The sequence below is a fragment of the Oenanthe melanoleuca genome, chromosome 3 (genome assembly GCF_029582105.1).
Source record: "Oenanthe melanoleuca isolate GR-GAL-2019-014 chromosome 3, OMel1.0, whole genome shotgun sequence".
Lineage (NCBI taxonomy): Eukaryota > Metazoa > Chordata > Aves > Passeriformes > Muscicapidae > Oenanthe > Oenanthe melanoleuca.
Genome location: NC_079336.1, coordinates 98,130,184 through 98,154,155, shown reverse-complemented (window position 1 = coordinate 98,154,155; position 23,972 = coordinate 98,130,184). Strand labels below are relative to the sequence as shown.

At 49.9% G+C, this 23,972-nt stretch overlaps 1 protein-coding gene across 1 annotated transcript; it reads right to left on the bottom strand.

The window, feature by feature from the left end:
- Window positions 1-1,436: 1,436 nt before the first annotated feature.
- On the bottom strand, window positions 1,437-23,249 carry PAX1 (paired box 1). Its single transcript, XM_056486985.1, has 5 exons — window positions 23,105-23,249; window positions 9,196-9,798; window positions 7,984-8,129; window positions 6,464-6,662; window positions 1,437-1,513 (listed from the first exon to the last, which is right to left on the bottom strand). Exons 1-5 carry the CDS (start codon window positions 23,247-23,249, stop codon window positions 1,437-1,439), a joined length of 1,170 nt encoding a protein of 389 aa, XP_056342960.1.
- Between the last annotated feature and the right edge of the window lie 723 nt (window positions 23,250-23,972).

Below are 23,972 nucleotides of genomic sequence, written 5' to 3'. Positions count from 1 at the left end.
GGACAAGAATGGAAATATTCTGATTCCAGAGCCCCAATCCCATATCCACAGGGATATTCCTGCCTGAGACAGAGGGATGAGGAGCCAAATCCCAGCAGGATATAAATGAAAATATTCTGATTCCAGAACCCCAATCCCATATCCACAGGGATATTCCTCCCTGGGTAGAGGGATGAGGAGCCAAATCCCAGCAGGATAGAAATGGAAATTATTCCAGAACCCAAATCCCATATCCACAGGGATATTCCTGCCTGGCACAGAGGGATGAGGACAAGAATGGAAATGATTCCAGAACCCCAATCCCATATCCACAGGGATATTCCTGCCTGGCACAAAGGGATGAGGAGCCAAATCCCAGCAGGATATAAATGAAAATATTCTGATTCCAGAACCCCAATCCCATATCCACAGGGATATTCCTGCCTGAGACAGAGGGATGAGGACCAGAATGGAAATATTCTGATTCCAGAACCCTAATCCCATATCCACAGGGATATTCCTGCCTGGCACAGAGGGATGAGGAGCCAAATCCCAGCAGGATAGGAATGGAAATGATTCCAGAACCCCAATCCCATATCCACAGTAATATTCCTGCCTGAGACAGAGGGATGAGGACAAGAATGGAAACGATCTAATTCCAGAACCCCAATCCCATATCCACAGGGATATTCCTGCCTGGCACAGAGGGATGAGGACAAGAATGGAAATGATTCCAGAATCCTCAATCCCATATCCACAGGGATATTCCTGCCTGGCACAGAGGGATGAGGACAAGAATGGAAATGATCTAATTCCAGAACCCCAATCCCATATCCACAGGGATATTCCTGCCTGGCACAGAGGGATGAGGAGCCAAATCCCAGCAGGATATAAATGAAAATATTCTGATTCCAGAACCCCAATCCCATATCCACAGGGATATCTCGGCCGGATTTTGAGGCAGAAGGGAGTTTTGCCACGCTGTGTTCGGCATCTCGCCCCTTCCCTCCCAGAAATCCCGGCGTGTTTTCTCCTGCCAGGACCTGCCCCTTCCCACACAATGAAGGGATCGCGGCCAGCGGAGGAGCCCCGGGAATGCCAAATCCCATCCCGGGACACCCCGAGGAGGAGCCCTGGGGTGCGGGGCGGCGATTCCAGGCGAGTCCTGGAGAAGGGATGGTGCCCACGCTTGTCATTTTTTATTAATTCCCGATTATAAAATTATGCGGTAAAAAGTCCTGGTCCGTTTCCATGCCGGGGCAGAGGCGCTGGAAAGGGGGTGGGAAAACCGGGAATAAAAAAAAATAAAAATAGCAGAGGGAGAGAAAATAAAAAATAAAATAAAATAAAAGTGAAGAAGGAAGGTGGAGTCTTTTCCGGGAATGTCCTGATGGGGCAGAAGTCGCCTGTCCCCGCTCCGGGGTGATGCCGGGATCCCAAAATTCCCGGGGAGCTGCTCAGGATGAGGAGCCGTGGAGGGCGCTCAGATGCTCCGCAGCTTTTCCCGCGGGGCTCGGCGGTTTTCGGTCCAGTCCTGCGGGAAAAGCGACGGAGCGGTCGGGCACGGGGACACCCCAAAAACCCAGTCCCAGGCACGCACGGAGCGCGGCCTTAAAATTCCTAAAAATTCCCAAGAACTTCCCTAAAAATTCCCTAAAAATTCCCTAAAAACACCCTAAAAATTACCTTAAAAATCCCTAAAAATCCCCTAATAATTCTCTAAAAAGTCCCTAAAAAATCCCTTAAAAATCCCTAAAAATGCCCTAATAATTCTCTAAAAATCCCTAAAAAATCCCTAAAAATCCCTAATAATTCTCTAAAAATCCCTTAAAAATCCCTAAAAATCCCTAATAATTCTCTAAGAAATCCCCTAAAATTTCCCTAAAATTCCCCTAAAAATCCCCTAAAATACACTAAAAATCATTAAAATTCCCCTAAAAATTCACTAAAAATCCCTAAAAATCCCCTAAAAAATTCCTAAAATTCAATAAAAATCCCCTAAAAAATCTCTAAAAATTACCTTAAAAATCCCTAAAAATCCCTAACAATTCACTAAAAATCCGGTAAAAATCCCCTAAAAAATCAGTAAAATTCAATAAAAATCCCCTAAAAATCCACTAAAAATTCACTAAAAATTCCCTAAAAATTAACTAAAAAATCACTAAAAATTTTAAAAAATTCACTAAAATTTCACTTTAAATTCACTATAAATGGCCTAAAAATCACCTAAAAATCCCCTAAAATACACTTTAAATTCACTAAAAATTCCGCTAAAAATTCAATAAAAATCACTAAAAATTCACTTAAAAAATCCCTAAAAATCCCCTAAAAATTCCCTTAAAAATCCCTAAAAATTCCCTAAAACTGGAAGCGTGCTGGGAAGGGACTGTGGCGGGGACAGGATGATGAAATTTCCTGCTGAGCTCCATCCCCTCCTCGGGAATTCCCACCCATCCCCCTCCAGCTCGTTGGTCGGAAAATCCAAAATTTCCCTCGTCCCAGGTAAGTGGCAGAAGCAGAAAACCCATCCCAGAAGGAAATTATTGTTCAAATAAACTTTAAGTAGAAAAATAAAAATATCTTTAAAAACCACACAAGACAAAACCTCATCCATAAATCAAAAACCTGCAAAGGTTTAGGAAAGTCTGGGGAAGAAACATCTTAAAAATTGAAAAATAAGAAAATTCAGGCTCAAAATAATTTTAAATACCTCGAAAATATGTTAAATATGCAAAAGTGGCTTTATATCCTCATTTAATCCCATTTATTTTTAAAATTCCTTTTTTTTCCCTTTTTTTTTTTTTTTTTTAATCTTTAAATAATCGCTTTAAATTATTTATTTATCCCCTCAGTCGCTCCTCCCCGGCTAAAGTTACAACTGCCAGCAGGTTAGAAATGAGAAAATTATTAAAAATAAAATAAACAAAATGAAATAAAAAAAAATTAAAATCCCAGGAAAAAATAAATAAAAAGGGAGGAATAAACAGGGAATTAATTGGGAATTAATTAAAATGATAGAAAATGAAATAATGCGGGAAAATGATAAAAAAAATCGGGATTTTTCCCTATTTTTTTAATAGGGAAACAATCGAGCTGGATTAATGAGGCGGAATAATTAACGGGAGATAAAATCAGCCTCAAATTGCTCCCGCGGGATTCCCGGCGGGAAAAAATTCCTTAAAAATCCCGGGAAGCAATCCAATAAAACAGCAGCTGATTGTGATAAGTGTTAATTAGAAACGAATCGTTAAATCGCTGCTGACAGTTCATAATTAGGGAGAAATTACAGGCGATTAATGATTAATGATTAATGATTAATGATTAATGATTAATGATTAATGATTAATGATTAATGATTAATGACAAGTTGTTTTTTTTAATTTTTTTTTTTTTTTTCCAGAAATTATCCCGGTTCTTGGAATGGGTGTGGTGGGAAAGGAACCTGCTGCATTCCCAGATTTCCAGGGATGAGAATTCCAAGTATGAACATTCCCAGTGGGATGAACATTCCCAGTTTGAACATTCCCAGGGATGAACATTCCCAGGGATGGACATTCCCAGTGGGATGAACATTCCCAGTGGGATGAACATTCCCAGGGATGAACATTCCCAGTGGGATGAACATTCCCAAGGATGAACATTCCCAGGATGAACATTCCCAGTGGGATGAACATTCCCAAGGATGAACATTCCCAGGATGAACATTCCCAGAATGAACATTCCCAAGGATGAACATTCCCAGGATGAACATTCCCAGTGGGATGAACATTCCCAGAATGAACATTCCCAAGGATGAACATTCCCAGGATGAAAATTCCCAGTGGGATGAACATTCCCAGGATGAACATTCCCAGTGGGATGAACATTCCCGGGGATGAACATTCCCAGGATGAAAATTCCCAGTGGGATGAACATTCCCAGGATGAACATTCCCAGGATGAACATTCCCAGTGGGATGAACATTCCCAAGGATGAACATTCCCAGGGATGAACATTCCCAGTGGGATGAACATTCCCAGGATGAACATTCCCAGGATGAACATTCCCAGTGGGATGAACATTCCCAGGATGAACATTCCCAGGATGAACATTCCCAGTGGGATGAACATTCCCAGGGATCAACATTCCCAGTGGGATGAACATTCCCAGTGGGATGAACATTCCCAGGATGAACATTCCCAGGATGAACATTCCCAGTGGGATGAACATTCCCAGGATGAACATTCCCAGGATGAACATTCCCAGTGGGATGAACATTCCCAGTGGGATGAACATTCCCAGGATGAACATTCCCAGGATGAACATTCCCAGGGATGAACATTCCCAGTGGGATGAACATTCCCAGGATGAACATTCCCAGGATGAACATTCCCAGTGGGATGAACATTCCCAGTTTGAACATTCCCAAGGATGAACATTCCCAAGGATGAACATTCCCAGAGATGAACATTCCCAGGATGAACATTCCCAGGATGAACATCCCCAGGATGAACATTCCCAGGATGAACATTCCCAGGATGAACATTCCCAGTGGGATGAACATTCCCAAGGATGAACATTCCCAGTGGGATGAACATTCCCCGGATGAACATTCCCAGGATGAACATTCCCAGTGAGATGAACATTCCCAGGGATGAACATTCCCAGGATGAACATTCCCAGGATGAACATTCCCAGGGGATGAACATTCCCAGGATGAACATTCCCAGGGATCAACATTCCCAGTGGGATGAACATTCCCAGGGATGAACATTCCCAGGGATCAACATTCCCAGTGGGATGAACATTCCCAAGGATGAACATTCCCAAGGATGAACATTCCCAGTGGGATGAACATTCCCAGGGATGAACATTCCCAGGATGAACATTCCCAGTGGGATGAACATTCCCAGGGATGAACATTCCCAGAGATGAACATTCCCAGTGGGATGAACATTCCCAGGGATGAACATTCCCAGGATGAACATTCCCAGGATGAACATTCCCAGGGATGAACATTCCCAGTGGGATGAACATTCCCAGTGGGATGAACATTCCCAAGGATGAACATTCCCAGGATGAACATTCCCAGGATGAACATTCCCAAGGATGAACATTCCCAGTGGGATGAACATTCCCAGGACGAACATTCCCAGGATGAACATTCCCAGTGGGATGAACATTCCCGGGATGAACATTCCCAAGGATGAACATTCCCAGTGGGATGAACATTCCCAGGACGAACATTCCCAGGATGAACATTCCCAGTGGGATGAACATTCCCGGGATGAACATTCCCAAGGATGAACATTCCCAGTGGGATGAACATTCCCAGGATGAACATTCCCAGGGATGAACATTCCCAGTGGGATGAACATTCCCAGTGGGATGAACATTCCCAGAGATGAACATTCCCAAGGATGAACATTCCCAGTGGGATGAACATTCCCGGGATGAACATTCCCAGAGATGAACATTCCCAGGATGAACATTCCCAGGATGAACATTCCCAGTGGGATGAACATTCCCAGTGGGATGAACATTCCCAGAGATGAACATTCCCAGGATGAACATTCCCAGGATGAACATTCCCAGGGATGAACATTCCCAAGGATGAACATTCCCAGTGAGATGAACATTCCCAGGGATGAACATTCCCAAGGATGAACATTCCCAGTGAGATGAACATTCCCAGGGATGAACATCCCCAGGATGAACATTCCCAGGATGAACATTCCCAGGGATCAACATTCCCAGTGGGATGAACATTCCCAAGGATGAACATTCCCAAGGATGAACATTCCCAGTGGGATGAACATTCCCAGGGATGAACATTCCCAGTGGGATGAACATTCCCAGGATGAACATTCCCAGGATGAACATTCCCAGTGGGATGAACATTCCCAGGATGAACATTCCCACCGGGATGAACATTCCCAGTGGGATGAACATTCCCAAGGATGAACATTCCCAGTGGGATGAACATTCCCAGGGATGAACATTCCCAGGATGAACATTCCCAGTGAGATGAACATTCCCAGGGATGAACATTCCCAGGATGAACATTCCCAGGATGAACATTCCCAGTGGGATGAACATTCCCAGGATGAACATTCCCAGGATGAACATTCCCAGGATGAACATCCCCAGGATGAACATTCCCAGTGGGATGAACATTCCCAGGATGAACATTCCCAGGATGAACATTCCCAAGGATGAACATTCCCAGTGGGATGAACATTCCCAGGATGAACATTCCCAGGATGAACATCCCCAGGATGAACATTCCCAAGGATGAACATTCCCAGTGAGATGAACATTCCCAGGGATGAACATCCCCAGGATGAACATTCCCAGGGATGAACATTCCCAGGATCGCATCATTCCCGGCCCCGTGGGTCCCTCCCTTACCTGTCCCCTCTGTCCCCTCTGTCCCTTTGTCCCTCTGTCCCTCTGTCCCTCTGTCCCTCTGTCCCTCTGTCCCCCGTCCCCCTGTCCCGCTCACCTTCCCCGCCGCGCTGCCTGCCGCCCGTGCCGCGCTGCCCGGTGCCGGTGCCGGTGCTGGTGCCGGTTCCGTGCTGTCCCGGGGGCTGCCAGGGCGGGCCCGGCGCGATGTAGGATCCGGCGGAGCCGCCGTAGAGCCCGGGCGGGGACGGGGGGTACGCGCAGGGCGGCAGGAAGGAGCCCACGGAGGAGAGCCCGGGCTGCGACAGCGGCGGCGACAGCGACAGCGACAGCGACAGCGACAGCGACAAGGGGGACAGGGACAGGGACAGGGACAGGGACAGGGACAGGGACAGGGACAGGGACAGGGACAGGGACAGGGACGGGAGATCAGAATGGCCCGCGCGGCGCGGGGGGTCCCGCTCGGAGCTCCCCGGCCTCCGTTCCCACCTCCCTGGTGTCCCCTGCCCCATTCCAGCCACCCTCCTGTCCCCTCCTGTCCCCTCCTGTCCCTTCGTGTCCCCTCGTGTCCCCTCGTGTCCCCTCCTGTCCCCTCCTGTCCCCTCCTGTCCCCTCGTGTCCTCCCCTGTCACTTTCTGTCCCCTCGTGTCCCCTCCTGTCCCCTCTGTTCCCCCCTGTCCCCTCCTATCCTCCCCTGTCCCCGCCTGTTCTCCCCGTGTTCCATCCTGTCCTCCCCTGTCCCCTCCTGTCGTCTCCTGTCCCCTCCTGTCCCTTCGTGTCCCCTCCTGTCCCTTCCTGTCCCCTCGTGTCGCCTCCTGTCCCCCCGTGTCCCCTCCTGTCCCCTCCTGTCCCCTCACCTGCGGGTATTTGATGTCCCCTCGTGTCCCCTCCTGTCCCCTCTGTTCCCCCCTGTCCCTTCCTATCCTCCCCTGTCCCCGCCTGTTCTCCCCGTGTTCCATCCTGTCCTACCCTGTCCCCTCCTGTCGTCTCCTGTCCTCCTTGTCCCCCTCTGTCCCCTCCTGTCCCCTCCTGTCCCCTCCTGTCCCCTCCTGTCCCTCACCTGCGGGTATTTGATGTCCCCTCCTGTCCCCCCGTGTCCCCCCGTGTCCCCTCCTGTCCCCTCCTGTCCCTCACCTGCGGGTATTTGATGTCGCCGTCCATCACCTCCCTGTCCCCTCCTGTCCCCTCCTGTCCCCTCCTGTCCCCCCGTGTCCCCTCCTGTCCCCTCCTGTCCCCTCCTGTCCCCCCCTGTCCCTCACCTGCGGGTATTTGATGTCCCCTCCTGTCCCCCCGTGTCCCCCCGTGTCCCCTCCTGTCCCCTCCTGTCCCTCACCTGCGGGTATTTGATGTCGCCGTCCATCACCTCCCTGTCCCCCTGGGGCACCTCCTGTCCCTCCCTGTCCCCTCCTGTCCCTCACCTGCGGGTATTTGATGTCGCCGTCCATCACCTCCCTGTCCCCTCCTGTCCCCTCCTGTCCCCTCCTGTCCCCTCCTGTCCCTCACCTGCGGGTATTTGATGTCCCCTCCTGTCCCTCACCTGCGGGTATTTGATGTCGCCGTCCATCACCTCCCTGTCCCCCCGTGTCCCCTCCTGTCCCTCCTGTCCCTCCTGTCCCTCACCTGCGGGTATTTGATGTCGCCGTCCATCACCTCCCTGTCCATCCCGCTGCCCGCCTGGCCGGGCCCGGGGAAGCCGCTCCTGTTCACGCCGGGCCACTCCTCCATTTTTGGGGGGTACGGGGCCCCCTCGGCGCCAGCCAGAGCCCCTGGGGGACAAAGCGTCAGCCGAGCGGCTTTTGGGGTGGAACGGGCGGAATTCCCGATTTTCCCGACGCCTGGCTGTGGATTTGGGCCGCAGGAATCCGCCCTCCCTCCGGCGTGCAGAAATTTGGGATCGCACGGCGGGGAGAGGCCGTGGGGCCCCCCCAAACCTCCCAATCCCAAATCCCCGATAATTGAGGGGCTCCAATTTCTCTCCTGACCGAGGGGATTTGGAGAAGTGACATCGGAATTTTCAGGATAAATGATTGCGCGGGGGGGGGGGAACGCGTGCGGTTGATTTACTCGGGATTTTTGGAAGGATGAAAGGACCCGAGCCCCCTGGAGCTGCTCCCGGAGCTCCAAAATTCCCAAATTCCTCGGGAGAATCCAGGAGCTCAGATCCCTTCTTTTCCCTTTTCCCTGCTGATTTTTCCTCTCATTTTTCCCCTTTTCCCCCTCTCCCCACTCTTTTCACATATATATATTTAATTTTTTTAAAAAAATCCGCCTTTACGGAGCGAAATTCAGGGCTCCGAATTTGCGGTCGGCAATCTATCATCCCTAGGAAAATATTTTCCACATTTTTCATAAAAAGTTCAAGATGTGGCTGAGCCGGGGCCGCATCTGGCCCCGACGGGCTGGTGGAGAGAAAAAAAAAAAAAAAAGGGGGGGGGGGGAATAGGGAAATAGGGGAAACAAAAAAAGAAAAAGAAAGAAAAAAAGGGAAATATAGGAAACAAACAAAAAGATTGGGATAAACAGGGAAAAAAAAAAAAAAAAAGAAAGAATAAACCAAGAAGCTGAAACCAATAAAAAAAAGAAGGAAAGGCGCAAAAAGGCACGAAACGAGCGGAGAGGCACGAAGCGAATAAAAAGCCGAAAAAAAATCCCCCAGACGAGCCGGGAGGCACGGAGCGAACAAAAGAAATAATAATAATAATAAAAAATTTAAAAAATAGAGAAAGAGACACAACAGAACGAAAAAAAAATAAAAAGGGAGCACAATTAAAAAAAAAAAAAAGGGTTTAGAAGAAGAACGGAGCGGGAAGGAGGGACGGGGGGAACACCCACCCGCCTGCTCCACGAAGCCGCGGATGCCCAGGATGTTGGTGACCGAGTGCGCCGAGGGCCAGGAGCGGGGCAGCGGCACCGGGGGAGCCCCGAGGGGTCCCGCGGGGTGCGGGGCCGCCTTGGGCGGGGGCGCGGCGGGCCCGGGGTACGGGTACTGATAGATGTGCGCGCAGGGCAGCGCGGCGGGCGGCGGGCCCGCGGGGGCCAGCGGGCCGATCTTGTTGCGCAGGATGCGGCTGATGGAGCTGACCGAGGGCACGTTGAACTTGTCGCACACGCCGTCGGCCAGCAGGCGGTCGCGGATCTCCCAGGCGAAGATGCCGGGGTCGCCCTGCTTGTAGTCGCGGATGCGGCGGACCACGGCGGGCGTGGTGACCCGCGGCTTGCTGCCGCCGATGGCGCCCGGCAGGATGGAGCCCGTCTCGTGGTAGCGGGCCAGGATCTTGCTGACGCAGCCGTGCGACACGCGGAGCTGGCGGCTGATGTCGCACGGGCGGATGCCGAGCTGCGCCAGCTCCACGATGCGCAGGCGGACGGCGTTGGGCAGCGGGCGGCCGTTCACGAAGACGCCGCCCAGCTGGTTCACCTCGCCGTAGGTGTGCTCTGAAAATAGCGGGGAAAAGCGGGATAAGGGCAGCCGGGGTGCGGGTGGGGAGGGGGAGAGGGAAAAGGGGAGAGAAATGGGGTGGGAGAAAGCGAATAGGGGAGAAAAGAAGGAGGAAAAGGAAAAAAAAAGAAGGGGGAAAGGGGAAAAAGAAAAAGAAGGGGGGAAGGAAAAGGAGAAAAGAAGGGGGAAAGGAAAAAGAAAAAGAAGGGGGAAAAGGAAAAGGAGAAAAGAAGGGGGAAAAGGAAAAGGAAAAAGAAGGGGGAAAGGAAAAAAGGAAAAAGGAGGGGGAAAGGAAAAGGAGAAAAGAAGGGGGAAAGGAAAAGGAGAAAAGAAGGGGGAAAGGAAAAGGAGAAAAGAAGGGGGAAAGGAAAAGGAGAAAAGAAGGGGAAAGGGAAAAGGAAAAAGAAGGGGGAAAGGAAAAGGAGAAAAGAAGGGGGAAAGGAAAAGGAGAAAAGAAGGGGGGGAAAAAGCGAAGAAAAAAAGAAGAGGGAAGGGAAAGGAAAAAGGAGGAGGGGAAAAAGGAAAAGAAAAAAGAAGGGGGAAAGGAAAAGGAAAAAAGAAGGAGGAAAAAAGGGAAGAAAAAAGAAGGGGGAAAGGAAAAGGAAAAAAAAAGAAGGGAAAAGGGAAAAAAAAAGAAGGGGGAAGGGGAAAAGGAAAAAGAAGGGGGAAAGGAAAAGGGAAAAAAGAAGGGGGAAAAGGAAAAGGGAAAAAGAAGGGAGAAAGGAAAAGGAAACAGAAGGGGGTAAAGGAAGGAAAATAGGCAAGAAAAAAGAAGGGGGGAAGGAAAAGGAAAAAAGAAGGGAAAAGGGAAGAAAAAAGAAGGGGGGAAAAGAAAAGGAAAATGAAGGGGGAAAAAGCGAAGAAAAAAAAAGAAGGGGGAAGGGAAAGGAAAAAGGAGGAGGGGGAAAAGGGGAAAAGAAAAAAGAAGGGGGGAAAGGGAAAGAAAAAAGAAGGGGGAAGAGGAAAAGGAGAAAAGAAGGGGGAAAAGGAGAAGGAAAAAGAAAAGGGGAAAAAAAGAAGGAATAGAGGAAGGAAAATAAAAGAAGCAGGGAAAGAAAAGGGAAAAAAACGAAGGGGAAAAGGGTGAAAGAGAAAAGAAGGGGGAAAGGAAAAAGAAAAAAGAAGGAGGAAAAAAGGGAAGAAAAAAAGAAGGCGACAAAGGAAAAAAAAGAAGGGAAAAAAGGAAGGAAAAAGGGGCAAAAAGGGCGGAAAATGAAAAGGAAAAAAGAATGCAAAAGGGGAGAAAAAACAAGGGGGAATAGAAAAGGGAAAAAAAAGAAGGGGGAAAAAAGGAAGGAATAAGGGAAGAAAAAAAGAAAGAAAAAAAAGAAGGGGGAAAGGAAAAGAAAAAAAAGAAGGGGGAAAAGAAAAAAAAAAAGTGGGGAAAAAAAGAAGGAAAAAGGGAAGAAAAAAAAAGAAGGGGGGAAAGTAAAAGGGAAAAATGGAAGGGAAAAGGGAAAGGAAAAAAGGGGGGGGAAGGGGAAAAAGGAAGGAAAAAAGGGGGAAAAGAGAAGGGAAAAGGAAAAGTAAAAAAAGAGGGAGGGGAAATGGGAAGGAAAAAAAGAAGGGGGAAGAAAAGGAAGACAGGAAGGGGGAAAAGGGAGCAGAAAAGAGAAGAAAAACAAAGGAAGGGAAGAAGAGGAAAGAGGGGGAAAGGAAGAAAGAAAAGAGAAAAAAGGAAGGAAAAACAAGGCGGGGGAAAGGAAAAAGAGGAAGAGAAAAAAGGGACAGAAAGAGAGAAGATAAGCAAAGGAGGAGAAGAAAATGAAAGGGGGGAAGGAAGGAAGGAAAAAGGGAAGAAAAAAAAGAAGGAGAGAAAGGGAAATGAAGTGGAAAAGAGAAGAAAAGCAAAGGAAGGGAAGAAGAGGAAAGAGGTAAAAAGGAATAAAGGAAAGAAAGAAAGGAGGAGGAAAGGGAAAGGAAAAAAGGAAGGGGAAAAAGAAAAAGTAAAAGCAAAACGGAGGCAGAAACAGAGCGCGGCAGAACCGCCGGTCAGAGAGGAAGAGGGAGAGAAGGAGAGCGAAAGAAAAGCCGGGAAGGACGAGGGGAGCGGGACAAAAAGCGAGAGGGAGAAGGAGCGAGAGCGGAGAGCGCGGAGAGAGGAGCGGGGACGGTCCCGGAGCCCCCCGAAAAGCCGGGAACCCCCAAACCCGCACTCACCCATGGCCCGGGCGCCGCATAGAGAGCGGGGGGCGCGGGCCGGGGGCCGCTCGCCATCAATTTGACGCGGGGATCGCGTCAGTCGCGACCGTCACGACGCCGCCCATTGGCTCCAGCCCGCTCCTAAAGGGCCGCGGACCGCCCCGGGAGGGGACAGACCCCCCCTCCGTGGGGTGGGGAGGGGGGATTCCCACGCGGGACGGTCCCAAAATCCACCCCCAAATCCCCCCCAGAAAAATCCAGCCCGTGGGGTTGTCCCGGAATTTCGGCCCCGCTGGAGGAGAGATCGTGAGTGTTTTTTTCTGGATGGGTGGGGATTAAAAAAACAAAAAAAAGCAGATTTTAGGGGGGTTTTAAAGGAGGGGGGGACAGCTCCAGCAATCCTGGGAATAGGGAGAGGATGGATTAAACGGGAGCCCGGGGAGGAAAAGAAATGAGAGGAGAGGGAGGTGGTGAAGGAAAGAGAAGAGGGGGAAAAGAAAAGCAAAAGAAAATAGAAGCGGCGAGAAAAGAAGTTTTGAAATTAGGGCAAAGAAAATAGCGAAGGGGAAAGAAAGGAAAGCAGAGAAGGGAAAAGAAAGAGAGGGAAAGAAGGAAAAGGAGAGGGAGGTAGCTCAGGTGAGATGTGGAAGGAAAATCCCGATTTATTTGTTCCCTGCGGGGCTCCGGGAGCCCCTCCGGACCCCAAATCCAGCGGAGCAGGGAGCTCTGGAAGCTTTTTATTTTATTTTATTTCATTTTTTAATTTAATTTTAAAATAGAAATATCTGGAATACCGGATGGAAATATCAAAGGGTGTTGGAGTGTCGAGGATATTCCTCTGCTGCAGCAGCTGAAAATTAGAATGGTTAAAGGTGGATGTTTCACCGATATTTATTCTCCATTATTTATTACAAAATAATCTAATTAACGTTGTGCTGTGATAGATAATGCTGTTAAATTGTTATATAGTGACAATAATGTATTTTACAGTTGTGTCGTTATCTAATTCTGCCATGCTGTGCCAAATTATTTTTTAATTATTATTATAATTCATTGCCGATTCAGGAGTTTATGGAGCTCCTTTTCCATCTCTTTCGAGAGCTCAGCAAAATAAAATCCTTCTCCAGGCCACAGGTTCAATAATTAAAAATCATTTTTTGTCAAAAGCAATTTTCCTCCTTGCAATCCCTTCAAACCCACCCCGATTAAAACCACACCAAACCCTCCGGGAGTTTTTCCCATTTAATTTTTTTTTGTTGTTGTTATTCCCTAAAAAAAAAAAAAAATCCCTCAGAGATTCTCCACGTGAAAAATCCAAAAATTCCCTGTGGGAAAAGTGGCAGCAGGGAAATCCCCGATAAATCGCATAAAATCCCGATTTTTCTCTTTATCGGGATTTTTTCTCCTCCTTTTCTGCCTGGGATCCGTCTCGGTGATTTTGGAATTTTATTTTTATCGTCACCTTTCCCTCCCAGGGGTCTGTATTTAAAAACAACGAGTGAAAAATCCCAAAAAGGGGAAATGGGATGGAAAGTTTTTCCCTACAAATCCCGCTCGGCACATCTGGGAGGCGGGAGCAGCTCCCTCTGGAAAGGGTTTGGAGAGCCGGGAATTGGATTTTTGGGAAAATCCGCATTTCTCTGCTGGAAATTCGCGCTGGAAAATCGCGAGGTGCCGAGTTTTTCCCAAATCCCCGGGAATTGTGGAACCCTCGATGTTGGGAAAGCCTCCCCCAGCACCGCAGAGCTCAGGGAATATTCATGGAATTATTATTATTTGGGAATATTTTCCCAAAGATGGTTCTGGACGTGCTGGGGAAGAAAAAAAGGAAAGAAAAATCTGAATTCCCCACTGGTTTTCCGCCGGTGGAGGCAAATTTTAAGCAACTGAATGTGATAATATTTAATGTATAAACACTGAATTCGGTTTGCTTCTCCCCGTGTGGGATAAAAAATGGGATTTAAAGCTGTGAGGAGCTGCCTTGTCCTCTCCAGCCCATTCCTTCATCCCCAAAATTCCCTCTGATTCCCATTCCCGCCTGGCAGCTCCTCCTTGCACAAATTAAAGGTGAGTGGGATAAAAAAAAAAATAATTTTTCCTCCCTGCTCTGCCTCCCTGGATCCGCAGGAGACCAGCCAAATAAACCAGGAAATTAAAAAAAAAAAAAAAATTGTTGTCATTAATTTATAAATTGTTGTCACTCATTTCTCCAGCAGTAAAAAAAAAAAAAAAAAAAAAAAAAAATATTTGGAGCAAAACGGGATTTTTCAGGGATGTTTTTTTTTTTTGTTGTTGTTGTTTTTGCAGGTGAGCAAAAATATTTTGAGCTGAGAAAGATTTGGGGGTTTCAGACTTGGTTTTTTTGGTGTTTTTTTTGGTCCCAAAAAACTGGGAAGGTTTCATTCCATTTGGGAAAGGCTGAAATGGTTTTGGATCAGGTGAATTGTGCTGCTCTCCTGGGCGGAAATTGGGATAAAATGGGAATTAAATTTGACATCTTGTCCTGGAAAGAAGGGAATAGGAGCACAAAAAATGCTCCTGCCACTCATCCCAGCTCCGGGCACTGGTTCCCATTTATTCCCTGGAATTCTGGGAGATGTCAGCACGATTTAACACACATGATGCTGGCAGATGAAGGAGCCGGGAAGGAGCTTTCCCGGGGCTCCAGATTTATTTTGGGGGATTTATTTTGGGAGATCTGGACTCCATTTGAGGCCGGGAAAATCCTGCTGAAGCCCAGGGAGGCTCTTCCCACTCACATCAACAGGAATTCCCTTAAAACTTGATTTTAATGCCAGGCTGAAATCCTGCTTCTGCTGAAAGGGTTTAAATCAGCATTTCTGGTTTTCCACGGCTTTGGGCTCGAACAGAATCCTGCAGGGTGCTGATATCCCAGAATTATCTGGATAAACCCCATGGAAAAGCCCAGCCAGATAATGTTCATCCATTTAATTTATCCATTATCTGGATAAACCCCATGGAAAAGCCCAGCCCAGCATCTCTGCGATGGAGGGACTGGGAGAGCACAGAAAAAAATCTGAATTTCTTTTCCCTCCCCTTACCTGCTCCAGGATCCAGCGCCTGCATTTCCTCGGGATGAAATTCCTCAGGTTTAAAGAGAGATAACAGCTGAGGAGAGCCCATCCCCACCCCGAGCCCAGCTCTGGCATAAATGATTTGAAATAATTTATATCCCTCTGGTCTTGCTGGGCTTGTCCCACCAGCCCTAATGACTGGTTCTGTTTAATTTTCGGCTGCTTAATTGCAGCCGAACACTTCAACACCACTAAATTAAAACAAGCTCCCAGCGTTTCATTGCCTGGGCTCCTGGCCCTGCTCCAAGGGGTGTTTAAAGCAACCTCAGATGGTTCGTTCCTGCCACACAGGCTGCTCCCTTCCCCAAAAAAAAAAAAAATCGTGTGTGTGTCTAAATCCACCCGCTGGGAGCGTGGAAAACAACTTCCAGAGCGGGATGAGGCTGCATTCCCTCCTCCCGGGGGTATTCCCGGCATGGAAAAGGGTTTGGGGGGCAGGAGGATCCTGCAAGGGAGCAGAGCTGTCCTGATGGAGAAGCTGCTTTATCCCGGAGGAATTCCAAGTCTTGGAGCGCATTTCCCAAAGTGGAAGCACTGTGGGGAGAAAGGAGCCGGAGGGAATGGAGCTCCTCCAGCAGATATTCCCAAAAATGATGGGATGGATGTTTAGGGTTGGGAGCTGGGAGAGCAAAGGACAAGCAGGATCTGGTTCTGCATTATCCCATCCCATCCCATCCCATCCCATCCCATCCCATCCCATCCCATCCCATCCCATCCCATCCCATCCCATCCCATCCCATCCCATCCCATTATCCCATCCCATCCCATCCCAGCCCATCCCATCCCATCCCATCCCATCCCATCCCATCCCATCCCATCCCATCCCATCCCACTGGGAGAAAGACTCAACCCCCCTCTGCAAGGGAGGGAAAACAACCCCATTAACTGGGGAGTAAAAATAACCCAAACCTACAAACGAGCCCATGGAAAACTCCCATAAAGCTGAAAAGCTCTGGAAGCTGGTGGTGCCCATAAATAATTTCCTGGTGGATCAGAGGAAACAATGCAATTAGGGGCTGGCTGCGTGCAGCACGGCGGGACTGCAGCCAGAGAATCCCTGGGAATGCTCCAACACCACAGTTCCTGCAGGATTTGGGGGTTTCAGGGGGTTTTGTGGCGTGTTTAGACAGGACAAGACATGCCCAGGAAGGGGCTGTGGGGAGAGGGGATGTTCCTCCATGGGGAGGGCCCTTTCTTCTTTCAAAAAAAAAAAAAAAATTGACAGAAAACGGGAAGGAAAAGGTAAAAATGAATGGAAAGGAGATTTTCATTGACAAATGGAGGAAAGAGGAGCCCAAATAAAGCCTGAAAGGTGAGTTTGTGCCGGGTTACCTGATCCAGGTGTGGGCAGCAGACACAATTCCTGTGTCCCAGCAGGGAAATCTCCTCCTGCACCTCCTCCTGCCCAGCCCTGAGCAGCTGCAAGGAGAGGAGGTGCAGAGCCAGTGATCTGCACAGATCTGCTCTCCCCAGGAAAATTCCTCACCCTGGGAATAGCAAAGAGGCCAGTTAAATGGAAAAGGGTTGATTTTGCTCAAAAACTGGTTTGGGTTGTCTGGGGGCCATCAAATGTCCCCACGGAGCAGGATGGGCTCCTGCACAATTCCCAGGGAGTGAGAGTGACACCCGTCCATCAGTCACCTCTGCATCCATCCATCCATCCATTCATGGATCTCTTCATCCATCCATCCATCCATCATCCATCCATCATCCATCCATCATCCATCATCCATCCATCATCCATCATCCATCCATCATCCATCCATCATCCATCATCCATCATCCATCCATCCATCCATCCATCATCCATCCATCATCCATCCATCCATCATCCATCCATCATCCATCCATCCATCCATCCATCCATCATCCATCCATCATCCATCCATCCATCCATCATCCATCATCCATCCATCCATCCATCCATCCATCCATCCATCCATCATCCATCCATCCATCCATCCATCCATCCATCCATCCATCCATCCATCCATCCATCATCCATCCATCATCCATCCATCATCCATCCATCATCCATCCATCCATCCATCCATCATCCATCCATCCATCCATCATCCATCCATCATCCATCCATCATCCATCCATCCATCATCCATCCATCCATCCATCCATCCATCCATCCATCCATCCATCCATCCATCCATCATCCATCCATCATCCATCCATCCATCCATCATCCATCATCCATCCATCCATCCATCCATCCATCCATCCATCATCCATCATCCATCCATCCATCCATCATCCATCCATCCATCCATCCATCCATCCATCCATCCATCCATCCATCCATCCATCCATCGTTCCATTTTTGGAATAAAATGGGAAAGTCTATTTTCCCTTAGAAATAGTTTTGAAGCAGAAAATGATCTCATGGCTGGAGGGGATTTTTTGGGAAGAAGATTCCGGATGGCTCCAATGGGAAGCAGGATGTGGGTCCAAGCACAGCTCCGGGCAGGTCAGGTGTCAGAATCCCGGACTGGGAAATTCCTGGAGAGGGAAAAAATGGGGAAAAACCGGGAAAAGAAAAGAAATAAACCGGGATTGTGCTGCCTGCCCTCTGCCTCCCTCTAGTGGCGCTTCCCGGAACTGCGGGGACCGAGGATAATTCATCCCGGCAGGAAAAGTTCTGGTTAGGAGAGCTGGCAGAATTGTCCACGAGGGGAGCAGAAATTCCTTACTGAGAATTCCTCATCCAGGGATTGCCTCCCCAGCCATTCCCTATCCAGTGATTCCTGACCCATCCATCCCTTCCCATCCATCCTATCCCATCCATCCCTTCCCATCCATCCCTTCCCATCCATCCCTTCCCATCCCTTCCCATCCATCCCTTCCCATCCATCCCTTCCCATCCATCCCTTCCCATCCATCCCCTCCCATCCATCCCTTCCCATCCATCCCTTCCCATCCATCCCTTCCCATCCATCCCTTCCCATCCCTTCCCATCCATCCCTTCCCCCTCCCGTCCATCCCTTCCCATCCATCCCTTCCCATCCATCCCCTCCCATCCATCCCTTCCCATCCATCCCTTCCCCATCCATCCCTTCCCATCCATCCCTTCCCATCCATCCCTTCCATCCATCCCTTCCCATCCATCCTTCCCATCCATCCCTTCCATCCATCCCTTCCCATCCATCCCTTCCCATCCATCCCTTCCCATCCATCCCTTCCCAGTCCATCCATTCCCTTCCTCCCTTCCCCATCCATCCCTTCCCATCCATCCCTTCCCATCCATTCTTTCCCCAGCCCTCAGGACACTTTTTGTGCCCCTTTTCCATCTGGTCCCTCCAAACCCCGAGGCAGGGACTCTTCCTGCCTGGATCCTGTGACTCTCCCATGTCCCAAATTCCCAAACTCCTAAACTCCCAAACTCCTAAATCCCCAAATTCCCAAATCCCCATGCTCTCAGGACCAGCCTCATCCTGCTGTGCCTTGAGGGATGTGACTCTCCTAGATCCCAAATTCCCAAATCCCCATATTCCCATGTTCTCTCTCCCTGCTCAGCATCTTCCAAGACAGCAGCTGGTGGAGAAAAAAAAAAAACAAAATAAAACCGGGAGGAGGGATTGGAGCTTCCCAGAGCACGGAGGTTGGGATGCGGGTGCTCCTCTGGCGATCTCCATCCTCCCCTGGCGATCTCCATCCTCCTCTGGCGATCTCCATCCTCCCATGGCAATCTCCATCCTCTCCTGGCGATCTCCATCCTCTCCTGGCTATCTCCATCCTCTCCTGGCGATCTCCATCCTCTCCTGGCTATCTCCATCCTCTCCTGGCGATCTCCATCCTCCTCTGGCGATCTCCATCCTCCCATGGCAATCTCCATCCTCCCATGGCAATCTCCATCCTCTCCTGGCGATCTCCATCCTCTCCTGGCGATCTCCATCCTCTCCTGTCCATCTCCATCCTCTCCTGTCCATCTCCATCCTCCCATGGCAATCTCCATCCTCCCCTGGCGATCTCCATCCTCCCATGGCAATCTCCATCCTCTCCTGTCCATCTCCATCCTCTCCTGTCCATCTCCATCCTCCCATGGCAATCTCCATCCTCTCCTGGCGATCTCCATCCTCCCCTGGCGATTTCCATCCTCCCATGGCGATCTCCATCCTCCCATGGCGATCTCCATCCTCTCCTGGCGATCTCCATCCTCCCATGGCGATCTCCATCCTCTCCTGGCGATCTCCATCCTCTCCTGGCGATCTCCATCCTCTCCTGTCCATCTCCGTCCTCCCTGCGCAGGGAAATCCCGTTCCAGCCCTTCCCGAGGAGCGGGATTTCCTCCCATGCTGGAAGCAGCTCGGGATATTTACCCTTCCCTGCTTTATCTGCCTCCCTCTTCCCGAATAAACCGGGGGAAATCGGCGTGTCCCCCGTTATCTGTTTGCCATCTGCCCCGGGATTAGCGGCTCGGTGGGCTAAGCTTTGGATCAACAAGGTTTTATTGGTTCCTGTCACTGCCGAGCTAAATGAGACATCAAACCTTCCCTGCATCCCTCCTCCCTCTGCTGGGCTGCTGAGGCAGCATCGCCTCAGCTCGTTTTTTTGGGAAAAGGAGAGGAAAATTCGCTTTTTCCAGCGCTCCCTCCCTTCCATGGGGCCTGGAAGAGCGGGGGGAGCTCCTGGAGAAGGAGGGGATGGACGCAGCACTCTCCTTGTTTAATCCCAATCCTGCTTCTCGGAGTAAAAACGGGATCGAGAACAGCGTGGGGATCCAAAATCTCCTCTCACCTCGGTGGGAGGATGGGATCCGTGCAGGAACAACCTGGGTGGGCGGGAAATCCTCCCTACCCTGCCCAATTCTGAGCAAATTTGGGCTGGTTTTAAAAAAAAAAAAAAAAAAGGTGAAAGGATGACCCCTGGGTGGTTTGTCACCACAAGCCCAGCGGTGACAACCAGATTTGGGATTAATGACGTGTTCTGACCCAAAAATGGGTGGTGGGGGCTGAAATCCCGCTGGATCCTGGGCGCCGTGGCCTCACAAATTCCAGGAGCAGGGAATTCCTGGAGCAGCGCACGGGCGTTGTCCAGCCCCATCCCAGCAGCTCGGCTGCCTCTCCCAAGCTCCTGAGGGGACAAGAACCCTGCAGATGGGATTTTCCATCCTTATAAAGATAAAAACCCCAAGATTTTTAATAGGAAACGCCATCCCTACAGGGAATTCTGCACGGCACAGGTGGGCACCTCCCTTACCTGGCTGGGAGGTGGAAGGGGACACCCATTCCCAAAAAAACCTTGGGAACGCATCCATGGCACGTGAGAACACATTTCCTCCTTCTCACTCTTTTTTTTTCCCTTTTTAACGGTACAAAATCCAAAAATTCACCCCAGAGGCGACAGCCGAACGCTGGGAATCCGAGCCTAAGGCGAATTCCAGCCTAAGGAGCCTCCGGATGTGCAAACCCAGGGTTTTTTTTTTTTTCCATCCCTGCTATCGGGAGGATCTCGGCAGATGGATGAATTTACAGCAGCCCGGAGATCATGAGGAGAAGCAGTTTATAAAATCAGATTGAAGGGGCTGGTTGGAAAAATTGCCTAATGATTGTAATTCCGAATCAGGATGTATCCGAGCGCTGTCAGCGCGTGATGAAAGGGGCTCATATGAGAGAGGGTGAATTGCAGCCAGATACAATCCCGAGATAAGGGACAATGGGAGCCTCGAGAACACTTCACAGCCGCAATAAAAGCCCGTGGATTAAAAATAAATAAATAAATAAAAATAAAGGAAAAATAAAAAAATTGAAAGTTTCCTGATTTCTGATAAAAGGTGAAGGAGGGAAGCGGGAAAAGCGCTCTGGAGGAACCAAAGGATGGATTGGAAAGGGAATGTTGTGGGTTTTCCTTGGAAAATCCATCCTGGAAAGGAAATGGGGGTGTGGGTGGGTGTGTGGCTGCTCCCAGGATGGATCCACGAGGAATAAAAAAGAGCGGCTTGGGCACATTCCAACCCTTTCCCAGCTCCAACCTGCCCCAATTGTCCAACCCCAAAACCAAAGGAAGCCAAAGGATGCGATCTGAGCCACTTTTCCCTCGGGAAAAAGGAAAAAAATCTGGATTTTCCAGGCTCTGAAATGCAATGATGTCTGCGCTCACAGCAGCCCTGGCACCGGGAACGGGGGATGATTTATGGGAAGCTGCAGCAGAATTCATTATTCATGGGGGAAGCGAGGGGAGGGCGCGATAGGGATCGGGAAAAGCTTCAAATATCCACGGGGGAGATAAATTTGGATGGGTGGCTGCACCTGGAGAAGGTGGGCACTAATTGCCCTGCACCCCAAAATCCCGGCTGGAATTGCTGCTCCCTGTTGATTTTTGGGGGCTCATTTATTTGTGGGATCAAACCCAGGCCTGCAACACCCCAAACTGGGCTGGAATCCCCCCAGAAATCCCAATCCCACAGGAAGCAGAGCCAGCAGCACATTTTCCCTCTCAGAGCTGCCCTGCCTCAATTTTGGTTTGGCTGACTGGGTGTTTGTATTTACTCCTCCGGCATTATTTCTATTTTTAACTTGCCAAACTGCAGGGAGAGGGGAAAAAAAAAAAAAAAAAAATCCTTTAATTTTCCTGTGGGCTCTCCAAATCTCACAGCTCGTTGCAGGAGCCCCAGCACCTCTCAGCCCTGCTGTGCTGCCAGGCCTGGAATTCGGGAGGAAGGAATCTTCTCCTCGTTTTTCCTGTTCCCAGCGGGGTTTGTCTTTTCTGTCACCTCGTTACAGCTCCCGCTACCGAATCCCAGCTGGGCTGGAGGCAGAACACAGGGAGGGAACATCCTGCAGCTCTTTCATCCCCGACTTTCTGCCCTCTCAGCCTTTTCTCCGCAGGATTTGCTCCATCCCAAGGGATCCAGACCCAGCGGGACACTCCCAATCCCCAGGGCGCAGCGCTGGGCACAGATTTCATCTTCCCAACCCCTGTCACATCCCCCTGGAGCCCCGAATTCCCTGGAAAAGGAGCCTGTCTCTCTCCCTTACATTCTTTTTTTTTTTTTTGATTGTGCTGCTTTTGTCCCGGCTCGCTCCCATTCATGCCCCGCGCTCACCCCGTGACTCCGGCAGGACAAACCCCCCGGGGGCAGAAAAGTTGTTTGTTGTCCCTGCGACGGCTCCATTGTCCATTGTTGGGGCTCCGCATCTTCCTCTGGCTCTGCTCCGTGCCTGTCCCGGGCGGGGGGGGACACCCATCCTAAAATTCTGCCCCCCGCAGAAATCCTGTCCCTGGTTTTGTGCTGCGGAAATCAGGAATAATCTCATTTTGCTCCCGCCTGTTTCCACCCGCACCCCAAAACTTTGGGGACACCTCCCAAGGCTGCAGCCACTTCCAGCTTCCCTGTGCCAGCCCCTCACCAACCCCGCAGGAAAAAAATCCCTTCCCACATCTAGTTTGAGCTGCTTAACTTTAAACCAAGTTGAATTTAAAACCACGGTTTAAAAAAACACTGAGGTTTAAAAACACTGAGTTTTAAAAAGCCTGAATCCAGCCCGTTTGGAAACACTGAAAGTGCCCAAATCCAGATAATTGGGAAGGACCAAATCCAGATAACTGGGAAGGACCAAATCCAGATAATTGGGAAGCACAGGGTCCAGATAACTGGGAAGGACCAAATCCAGATAATTGGGAAGGACCAAATCCAGTTAATTGGGAAAGACCAAATCCAGATAATTGGGAAGCACCAAATCCAGATAATTGGGAAGGACCAAATCCAGCTAATTGGGAAAGACCAAATCCAGATAATTTGGAAGCACCAAATCCAGATAATTGGGAAGCACCAAATCCAGATAAGTGGGAAGGACCAAATCCAGATAATTGGGAAGCACAGGGTCCAGATAACTGGGAAGGACCAAATCCAGATAACTGGGAAGGACCTAATCCAGATAATTTGGAAGCACCAAATCCAGATAAATGGGAAGGACCAAATCCAGATGATTTGGAAGCACTTAAAATTCCCAAATGCAGACAATTGGGAAGGACGAAACGCAGCCGATTTGGAAGCACCAAATCCCATTTTGCGGGCTGCAGGCGCGCAGCTGTCACGACAGAGGGCAAGGCGCACCTCGTGGCCCGCTGGGTGACACCTCGCTGCTGCGGGAGGTGGCCTTGGGGACATCCCGGCGCTGTTTGGGACCGAAATCCCTCTCGCCGGGCGCCGGGGCGAGATGCGGGGAGCGGCCACACGGTGTCAGCGCAGATCGCGACATGCGCGGCCCCGCTCGCAGCCGGAGCGGTCTCGGTCCCTCTGTGACAGACAAGCTGTGCCAGCCCCCTCTTCAGGACATTTTCCTGCTCCCCGTTTCCTTCCCTTCACTCCCCTCCTTGTCCCACCCATCCTCGCTGCGTTCCGTGAGCTTTGGATTGAGGGAAAAAAAAAAAAAACAAAATTCCGTGGAAAAATCCTTCGCTCTGCGCTGCTGCTGTTTGGGACCAAAACTCTGTTTTGCCTTTGTGCCGAGATCTCTGCCCGCACTTCCTCGGCCTGGGGATTAATGGCACTGAAAGAGCCAGACCAGGATCCCTCAGCCATTCCCTGCACTGTCCCTGCCCTGGAGAATTCCAGCGCGGAATTCTCTGCACCCGGGGCATCCTCGGGGCAGAGAAACAGCTCTGCTTCCACACCATCCCATATTTCGGGCTGGAATTTTTTCCCCAGGGGGATTTTGGGATTCTCCTCTCTCTGCCTCCAGCACAAACGCTTCCCATGAGATGGGAGGTTTTCCATGCGCTGGCAGGGAGCAGGACGGAGCCCCAGCCCATTCACCAAATTCCGCTCCGGCTCTCCGCCTCACCTCCCGCTTCTCCCGCAGCCGCCGTGTTTATTTAACCGAACCCGTGGCTCGGAGCAGCAGCACTCAACCTTTAAACAGCCCAAGAGCCACTTCAGCCCTCGGCGGATGCCGGCAGCTCCCCGAGCCAGCCAGGCACAA

Excerpts from the sequence above, each read along its gene's own strand:
- PAX1 (XM_056486985.1), bottom strand. The coding sequence starts at position 23,249 with ATGTCGCGATCTGCGCTGACACCGTGTGGCCGCTCCCCGCATCTCGCC. Across the intron at positions 8,130-9,195 it reads CGGCTTCGTGGAGCAGGCGG|GGGCTCTGGCTGGCGCCGAG; the intron begins GTGGGTGTTCCC and ends TTTGTCCCCCAG. Across the intron at positions 6,663-7,983 it reads GCGACATCAAATACCCGCAG|CCCGGGCTCTCCTCCGTGGG; the intron begins GTGAGGGACAGG and ends CCGCTGTCGCAG.